General features: G+C 47.5%; 1 protein-coding gene across 1 annotated transcript in view; it reads right to left on the bottom strand.

The window, feature by feature from the left end:
* LOC132448006 (uncharacterized) overlaps positions 1 to 10,000 on the bottom strand; it is a 32,742-nt gene that overhangs the window by 17,319 nt on the left and 5,423 nt on the right. The window contains exons 3-6 of the mRNA XM_060039066.1: positions 5,563 to 5,676; positions 5,060 to 5,205; positions 764 to 884; positions 84 to 293 (exon numbers count right to left, since the gene is read on the bottom strand). Of these exons, the coding sequence (XP_059895049.1) occupies positions 84 to 293; positions 764 to 884; positions 5,060 to 5,205; positions 5,563 to 5,676 (591 nt within the window). The remainder of the gene's footprint in view (positions 1 to 83; positions 294 to 763; positions 885 to 5,059; positions 5,206 to 5,562; positions 5,677 to 10,000) is intronic.

Raw genomic sequence — 10,000 nt, 5'->3', positions numbered from 1 at the left:
TCTATCCTGATAACCACAGTTGTAATAAACAAACACAAGCACCGGTTCTATCATGTTTCAGTGGAGGAGGGAGAGGAGGGTACCGTGTTGTTTTCGTGGTCCATCCCACTCTTCCCGTGCATGCTGGGAGGACAGGGCCTGAGGTCCGGGGGCCACTCGAGGTCCCGGTAGCGCTCTAGGTCTTGCTTGAGGAAGCTTGTGAGGGCGCTGACCGCTTCCTCCTGGTAGTCTAGCTCCTTCAACCGACCGCACAGGTCCGATACGGAGGCCTGGACTTCCTCGCCAACCCTCTGCTGAAGGAGAGCAGGACGGGGAGAGAAGATAAGACCGTCTACCTGAACATGTGTCTGGTAACTTATTATACTGTACAGGTAACTAACAAACATAGTCCGTAAACACAACTACTATCTACTATAAGCATAAAACAAGCATAACCCTTAGACTGAACATACCACTAGTAGAAGCATCTAGTCTAACTATCTAATCTGAACATCTAGCCTAACCCTCTAGTCTAACCATCTAGTAGTCTAACCATCTAGTCTTACCATCTAGTCTAACTATCTCGTCTAACCATCTAGTCTAACCCTGTAGTCTAAATATCTATTATTACCATACAATCTAGCCTTACTATCTAGTCTAAACATCTAGCTTAACTCTCTAGTCTTACCATCTTGCCTAACCATCAAGTCCAACCATCTAGTCTAACCATCTAGTCTCACATCCTGTTTAGGCTAGTCATATGATCCCTCCTGTTCTGACTTACGCTGGATTGCTGAAGATCGCGCTTCCTGTTCACTTCCTGGTCCGCTTCTCTCTTGCTCTTCTCCTTTAGGTTCAGCAGCTCACTGGTCAACAGCTGGTGACGGCCTCTGATCTCAGCCAACCTAGACCACAGCACACACAGGATGACTCAGCAACACTACATCAGTAAACATCTGGTGAACCAACACTACACAGCTGAACATCTGGTAAACCAACACTACACCACTAAACATCTGGTTAACCAACACTACACCCCTAAACATCTGGTTAACCAACACTACACCGCTAAACATCTGGTTAACCAATACTACACTACTAAACCTCTGGTCAACCAACACTACACCACTAAACATCTGGTTGACCAACACTACACAGCTAAACATCTGGTTAACCAACATAATCATCCGGTTAACCACCACTAAATATCTGGTCAACAAAAACCAATTATCTGGTTTGCCAACATTAAACATCTGGTTAACCAACACTACACAGCTAAACATCTGGTTAACCAACATTAAACATCTGGTTTGCCAACACTCAACATCTGGTTGGCCAAAACTTCACATCTGGTTGGCCAACAGTAGACCACACGTGGGTAGGTTTCCCCTGAGCAGGTCTGAAGGTCTGATAGCGACAGACTAGGAGCCAGCGGCTGGCTGAGAGCCTTTTCACAACGCCCTCATAGAGCAAGTGCTACCCAGGAAGTGCTGCATTATTATTGACATATACCATGGATGCAAACATAACACACACATTGAAGCAGGGGTAAAATGGAAGAGCTGCCAAACTGGCTTTAGAACTTGACAGTGTAGTTATAGAGTACAGTATCTTAAGGAAGTGTGCCAGTGACACTCAAGGCCCCCCTTCAGACACTAATCATATCAGTTAGGATTGTGTCTAGTGCCGTGTGTTACCATGTTCCACTGGTGGTACGCGAGGGTACTGCAGGTTGTACGTTGGGTTTTATTCTTGAAATAGACGCATAAACAATAATACTCAGATATATATTGAGAAATTAATACAAAAATGTAGCTTTGTGCATTCCATCATTTTTGATTGGTGTTAATTTCTGTTAACTTTTGTCTCTCCACTGTCTCCCACTGACCATGGCCTTCTGGCAGAAATAGTGTGTATAAAAGGGGATGCTGGCCATCTTTGCTCAGCCACTGCAGGGCAATATAGCTATGCTTGCTGTTTGCCTATGAGGTGGTCCACCAAAGGTCTTGATGACAATGTGGTGTCCCTCCTAAAGTCTGAGGTTGGGAGCCCCTGGTCTAGTGTTGCCGTGCTGCTCGTGGCTCCTCTGTGTGGGGAAGCAGTCGGTTCAGACGCCTTCCAACAGCAGGCCTGCCCTGGCAGTCCTCATGTTTGTGTTGCTCTGCTGTTTCTATTATTCCTCCCTTACTAAACTGAACACACAATAAACACTTACTTCTCAACTGTTTGTTGTGGTTTGGTTCGTATGACCTAGTGCAGCTAGCACTCATATCTAAAGAGAGTTGCAATGAGTTCAGATACATGTCATTAATGTACAAGTAGGGGGTTAAACAGTGCAGACATAGGCCATTAATGAACGAAGTAGGGGTTAAACAGTACTGAGACAGGTCTTTAAGAAGCAGGTAGGGGTTAGACAGTACAGAGACAGGTCATTGAATACCAGGTTGGGGTTAGACAGTACAGAGACAGGTCATTAAAGAACAAGTACGGGATAGACAGTACTGAGACAGGTCCTTAAGAAGCAGGTAGGGGTTAGACAGTACAGAGACAGGTCATTAAGGAGCAGGTAGGGGTTAGACAGTACAGAGACAGGTCCTTAAGAAGCAGGTAGGGGTTAGACAGTACAGAGACAGATCATTAATGAGCAGGTAGGGGTTAGACAGTACAGAGACAGGTCATTAAGGACCAGGTAGGGGTTAGACAGTACAGAGACAGGTCCTTAAGGGGTTAGACAGTGGAGCGGGTAGTGGTTAGAGACAGTTAATTTAGGTCATCACACATTGGAGAATGACGGTAGCTTTGGGCACGGCCAGCAGAGGGTGGTAAACCACCGTTAAACAGACAGAACAGACTGCAGCTCTGTTGTTGGTTGGAAAACAAAGCACTTTGAGGAATATGATAAATATATAGCATGGAAATATAAAGTAATCTACAGCAACTGATTTAAAAAAAACATTGCGTGTAAAGTGGGGTGTGTGTGTGTGTGTGTGTGTGTGTGTGTGTGTGTGTGTGTGTGTGTGTGTGTGTGTGTGTGTGTGTGTGTGTGTGTGTGTGTGTGTGTGTGTGTGTGTGTGTTTGTGTGTGTGTGTGTGTGTGTGATGTTTCCAGACAAGGTTGGATGGACCTGGACTGTTAATAATTTGAAGTATTTGAAGTATTCAGAATGCTGAGTTATTCCATGTATTTTAGCCGTTGATATGAGCAGTACAAGTAATGATTAGGTTAATGGTTTAAATTACCATGAACCTTTCGTACATATGTAGGTGTGTTTGAACACACTCACGCACACACGCAAGCTGTCAATGTGATAGTGTGAAGATAGAGAAAGATGAATGGATGGATAGGTATATTATTGTGTAACATTGTGATCCACAAAGCTCTCCTCAGAGACACAGTCATTGGACCTCCACCCTCTAGAGACACTGTCATTGGACCTCCACCCTCTAGAGATACCGTCAGTTGACCTCCACCCTCTAGAGACACCGTCATTGGACCTCCACCCTCCTCAGAGACACTCTCAGTAGACCTCCAACCTCCTCATAGACACTCTCAGTTGACCTCCACCCTCTAGGGACACCGTCAGTAGACCTCCACCCTTTAGTGGAGACACTGTCAGTAGACCTCCAACCTCCTCATAGACAGTCTCAGTTGACCTCCACCCTCTAGGGACACCGTCAGTAGACCTACACCCTCTAGAGGAGACACTGTCAGTAGACCTCCAACCTCTAGGGACACCGTCGGTAGACCTCCAACCTCTAGAGGAGACACTGTCAGTAGACCTCCACCCTCTAGAAACACCGTCAGTTGACCTCCACCCTCTAGAGGAGTCACTGTCAGTAGACCTCCTGATCTTTTGGGCGTTGGCTGCTTTCTGAACCTTGCTGGGTTGTCATGGCAACGGCCCCTTTGTTTATGTTCTTACCACTTGACAGCCAGGTCAGGGGTCAGGGGTCAGAGGTTAGGAACCAGAGCCCCGCTGGGAGCTCTCTCAGTCTGGCTTCAAGCGAGGGGATTTCAACCCACAACCCCATCCCGCCGCAAGCGCTTTAGCTCGCTAGCAGAGGAACAAAAGAAAAGTAAAAGTTGAACCGAACATCCAACATCTGAACAACCTGTGGCGGCTTGTCAGGCACGATTCCCGTCACAGGTTGAGACAATGAGGTAAGTGATTCAGCAGAGGGTTTCCACAGAACCTGAATCAACAAGATGACCTCATGCCGTCACGTCCCAACCTCCTGATTGGCTAACAGCTGGAACACCGATGGCCCGGGGCGGACGGGGCCCCGGCTGGGGCCGGGATCCAGAGCCTCACCCCCCCACCGACACCTCACCACAAGGCTGAGAAATATCATCTGTGTTCTAGTAAGCTCCTCATGACGGTACCGGTTCTCGACGGCCATCTTAACGTTATGAAGACGTTTCAAACCCGCTAACGTGTTTGTTGGAGCATCTGAGAGGTTTCCCCCCCGAAGGTATCGATGTCAAAAGTAACGTTAAATGAAAAGTAAAGGTAAAGGTAGGAATAAGAGCAGCTTGTATTCAGATGCCTTTGAGGGAGACGCCACCGCAGTAATTTGCGCTTTGTGTACTTCGGCTCCAATCCAGGATTTGTTCCTTGTGTTGTTTAACAAAGCGGAGTGGAACTCTTTGCCAGGGCCTTCCGGAACCAGCTCCTGTACCCCCTAGGGTGCGCATATCCCAGGTGAGGCTGAACCAGGGCCCAGTGTCCTGTACCCCCTAGGCTGAACCAGCTCCTGTACCCCCTAGGGTGCGCATATCCCAGGTGAGGCTGAACCAGGGCCCAATGTCGGGCAGGGTTGATGTACCTCAAGTCTTGGTATGAGTGTTATTCATGATGACTGTGTATGTGCACATCTGGGTGTCTGCAGTGTTTGGGTACCTGTGTGTGAATGTGTGTGTGTGTGTGTGTGTGTGTGTGTGTGTGTGTGTGTGTGTGTGTGTGTGTGTGTGTGTGTGTGTGTGTGTGTGTGTGTGTGTCTGTATGTTGGAATGTGTGTGTGTCGGTGTGTCTGTAAGTTGGAATGTGTGTGTCGTGTGTGTGTGTGTGTGTGAGTCTCACCTTGTGTGTAAGCTCGCTAGCTCCTCTTCTGTTTGCTTCTGGAGATCTGTGAGGCTCGGAAAAGCGTAGCTCCCTCCTCCTCGTCCTCTTGATTCTCCCTCTGTTCCTCCTTCTCCTCCTGCGTCGTTCTCCTCGGAGCGAGCCTGCTGAGGAGAGAAACACGTTCAGTCTGAGGACGTGAATCACATGGCCTGGCCGGACAGGTTGGACAGGTTGCATTGCTGCGCAGGCTGATGGGAGAGAGATGGTCGGCAGAGAGGCCCACAGATAGGTAAACCAACAACGGTTTATTGATTCTACTTAATAAACAAATGAAGGCGATGAAGAAAGAAAAAATGGCTGCCATCCCTAATGCTCATTGTAAACATCAGGCTTAATGAAGTGAATCCGACACTGTGACAGTGACAGAGACATGTAGGTACACCCACAAGTTGCTAAAAAGAACTGACAAGGGAACTGAGTGTACTCTGTGTCCAAGAGTTTGGTCAGTGTTGATGATGTACCTGCTGCGTTTCAACGGCAGGACCCTGAAGTAGCTCAACTTTGTCCTCTGGGAGCTTCCTTAGTTTCTCCGACGGAGGATGAGTTGTACCGCTGAGTCTCCTCACAACCGTAGCCTGTTAGGGGAACGGTAATTCAGAAATAGTCAAATGAATAACTTAAACCAACACAAAGAATGCAACCCTAACCCTGGCTACTGAGCTTCACAGGGAATAGAATCTATAACCACGCAGAGTGAATGACTCGCTCTTCACATTGAGATCAACCAGCCAACTTTTGAAAAGACAATAAACGATTATAGACGATTAAAGACTATCAACTGACCAGATAAAGTACCAACATACTCACTGTTAGTGTTGTACAGACAGGGTTAGCCATGGCGGGAGAAAGACAGAGAGGGGGAGAGAGAGAGAGAGAGAGGGAGAGAGAGAGAGAGAGAGAGAGAGAGAGGGAGAGGCTATTGGGTGGGCTGTGTACTGTGTTGCCCTTAGCTACGGCCTTCCTATTGACCACCATGACATGGCCGAGAGACGACCAGAGAATGTGGGAAAAAGAGAGAGAAGGGGAGTGAGGAAGAGGGAGAGAGCTAGGGGTGGGAGGGGCTGGATTAGTTAATATCCTAACCGTGATCAGTTGCCTGATGGAGCAGTTAGGTAAACTCTGGTTTGGCTTGTGTAGGTTTTGGTTTTGGTTTTGGCGTGTGTGATTTTGTGTGTGTGTGTGTGTGTGTGTGTGTGTGTGTGTGTGTGTGTGTGTGTGTGTGTGTGTGTGTGTGTGTGTGTGTGTGTGTGTGTGTGTGTGTGTGTGTGTGTGTGTGTGTGTGTGTGTGTGTATGTCTATGAGTATAGGTAGGTGTGTGTGTGTTTGTGCATGTGTTTGTGTGTATGTGTGTGTGTATCTAAGCGAGAGAAGAGAGAGAGAGAGAGAGAGAGAGAGAGAGAGAGAGAGAGAGAGAGAGGGAGTGAGAGAGAGAGAGAGAGAGAGAGAGAGAGAGAGAGAGAGAGAGAGAGAGGTACAGTGACATAAGTCAGAAGACTGAAAGAAGGAGATTAATCTACAGATAAATGTGAATTCAAACTTCACCACAAATTAAACAAAAAACTGCAATTGAACTAATCTCCCCAAATAACAGAGATTGGTTACCTAAGCAATGACAGAACAGGTAGAATCACAACACATCAACCGACCCCATAACCAACACTACAACAGCAACCACAGCTAGAGCCAGAGCAGAGGAGGGATGAGTGGGGAGCAGCCCAGGCCAGAACGTGCCCAGGCCAGGGTGTGTCTGGGTGGGGCAGGGCTGCCTCTCCTGGCTGGGTGGTGCTGGCTAGGGGCCAAAGAGCACTCCTTAAGACAATGAGGAATGAGGGTGGAGAGCCTCCACCAGATACCTTTCAGTCTGACGGTCTACCCTGGCATGTGTCACTCTCTCTGTCTGTCGCTCCCTCTCCCTTCTTCTCGCCCCCTGACATATGTATCACATGTTACATATCTCACATGTCACATATATCTCTCACACACCATATTTATTACCATTCGTATCATAATGAGCTGATAGCAAATAACCCCCGCCCCCCCCCCCCCCCCGACACACACACACACACACACACACACACACACACACACACACGCGCGCACACACACACACACGCACGCACACACACACACGCACGCACACGCACACACACACGCACACACACACACACACTGTTTAGAACTGTTGGACCATGACATCAAGAGGTTTCTTATCACTTTACAGACATAATGGTTACTGTGGTTGGTTACGGCTGGATCTTTACAGACAAGCGTAGGGTTACTATGGCTTTGCTACAGTTAACATAACATCATACAATACTACAAAATACCATAGAATAAGACCAAATCATTTTATAGACAAATTGTTGAGCTTCTATACAAGCTTCTAAACAAGGACAATACCTTTATCTTTCTTCTATCTCAGGTAGGCTGGATTGGGTAACTTAAATAAGAGACATGGCAGCATACCTGTGAGGAAGCTACTGGTATTGGTAATAGATATTGGGGAAATTACTTGCGTGGGCCATAGATATGGGGAAGCTACTGGTGTTGGTCATAGCTACTGGGCATAGGCACTTACCAGTGTCTGTTTTTGTGATTTGAACTGATACGTAACCAAATCAGGAGATTCAGTATAGTAATGTAAGTAATATCTATCACAGCATGATAAAATAACGTCAACACCCTCTGTCCAACCCCAAACATCCTGAGTCTTTGCAAGAAGTAGATTCTACCAGTGCATACATAACACAGACATTCAAAGAAAGATTGCAGTCAATGTGTGTGAATGCAGCTTGGTTATACAAGCATTATGGACCAGTGGCGGGGAATGATCCCCAAGATGTCCTGGATTATAGATCCATTATTCTGATTTCTTAGGGTTTACAATGAGACGATGGTCAACATACCATTGTACAAACTATTTAACCTCCAAACACTACCAAGAAATGTCAGTGGTTGTATCCATGTCCCAAGATGGCAGTGTCGTCAGAAAACTTTTACAAAAAATAAAAGTGCTAGAATGAATGCTTATGCAAAAATGTGCATACAAAGTAAACACAATGGAGATTTAAGTGAGGAGACTCCATCCTCCCAGGGTTAGGTTGAGGAGGCTTCACACTCCTAGGGTTAGGGTTAGGGTTAGCCTGAGGAGGCTCCACACTCCTAGGGTTAGGCTGAGGAGGCTTCAAACTCCTAGGGTTAGCCTGAGGAGGCTTCACACTAGGGTTAGGCTGAGGAGGCTCCACACTCCTAGGGTTAGGCTGAGGAGGCTTCACACTAGGGTTAGGCTGAGGAGGCTCCACACTCCTAGGGTTAGGCTGAGGAGGCTTCACACTCCTATGGAAGGTTATGGGGGCTACAACAGTAGCGGTTACAACAGTAGCGGTTGTTGCCCTCTTTGCAAATGAATGCTGGCACATGTTGACGCGACATGAAGTGCATGTGAAGTACAAGTGAAGTGCATGTGAAGTACAAGTGAAGTGCATGTGAAGTGCACATAGTACAGTAGTACAAGCTTGTATGGTGTCATCCGCCTTTGATCTGTGGAGCTGTTCTTCTGATCAGAGTGGAGGTGAGGCCTCTGGGGCACCTCTTTGTGCTGCAGATCAGAGCTGTCAAACACTGCTGATCCCTCGTGATCCCCTCTGCTCATAACCCCTGTGCGGCTGAGACCCTCGTGAAGGGGGGGGGGGGGGGGGGGTGGCAGAGCTGGGTGTGGAGAATGCCACGAGTCATGGGAACCTTAAGGCAAACACCTTCTTAACGCAAACACATCTCACTGCCAGTGGGTTCCCATCGGGCCTTTGAACAAGTCAACACACATTCTCCCATCTTACAGGCGTTAAGTATGTGTTGATGTCATGCTGTCACTCATGATAAGCGTTTTGTAGTTAATGCTGATTGTTTCTGTTGTTCATTAACGTTATGACAGCTTCTAGGTCAAGGTTCCTCATGACCTCATCATGTTACGTTACTGCAGTCCTATAGTCCTGTATTTCAGTGCACTACTGTTGATTATAGTAGTGTAATCCTGTCATTGTGTTCGGTTAGACTACAAAGGTGAGCTATGATCTGTGAAGTATCAGATTTCACATAGCATGATGAACACAGACATACATGCCGTACGTAGTGTGTGTGTGTGTGTGTGTGTGTGTGTGTGTGTGTGTGTGTGTGTGTGTGTGTGTGTGTGTGTGTGTGTGTGTGTGTGTGTGTGTGTGAGTGTGGGCGTTTGTGCGTGCGTGTGTGTAAATATTATGATTCAGGGCGTCTGTTGATTGGCAGGTCACTCCGGTTTAGAGCCCGGGTTTCACCCACCACAGACAGACAGACAGACAGGCAGTCAGGCAGAGAGACAGTTAGGAAGACAGACCGGCAAACTACCAAACTAAAGTAAACAAAACCAAAAGTGAACTTAACCATTAACCCCCCTCCCCCTACCTAGAGTGGAATGGTTCTAGCCAATCAGTGGCCCGCATGTTGGAACCCAGCCAGATTGTCCAGATGCCAGATTGGAGGTTGCGGGCGCCAGGCGCTGCATAATGCAGAGCCCCGCTCATTATGGGTACAGAAACCCAGAGAACGCTGCTCACACGGCTCACAGAAGAACCCCGGCTCGCTCTGAACCACTAGGACGGATCATTAGAGCCTCCATTAGCAGGATGGGACGTGAACCCTATAGGAAGCGTCAGCCGACAGCGGCTTTTACTGGGGAGCGGAGGCAGAGGAGGAGGAATATGTAAACACACAATGACACCCAACTAATGACAGACGCGATGCATTAAGACATGAATACCAAATAGAGCGACAGAAGGCGACATCCAGAGCTCCTCTAGGCTTGTACCACATGCAGTATATGATACAGAGGCTGGCAATCTCTCTTCCTGCCTACACTCACTCTGT

This window comes from Gadus macrocephalus, chromosome 19 (genome assembly GCF_031168955.1).
Source record: "Gadus macrocephalus chromosome 19, ASM3116895v1".
Lineage (NCBI taxonomy): Eukaryota > Metazoa > Chordata > Actinopteri > Gadiformes > Gadidae > Gadus > Gadus macrocephalus.
The sequence above is the reverse complement of the archived record's forward strand: the minus strand, read 5'-3'. Positions and strand labels throughout refer to the sequence as shown.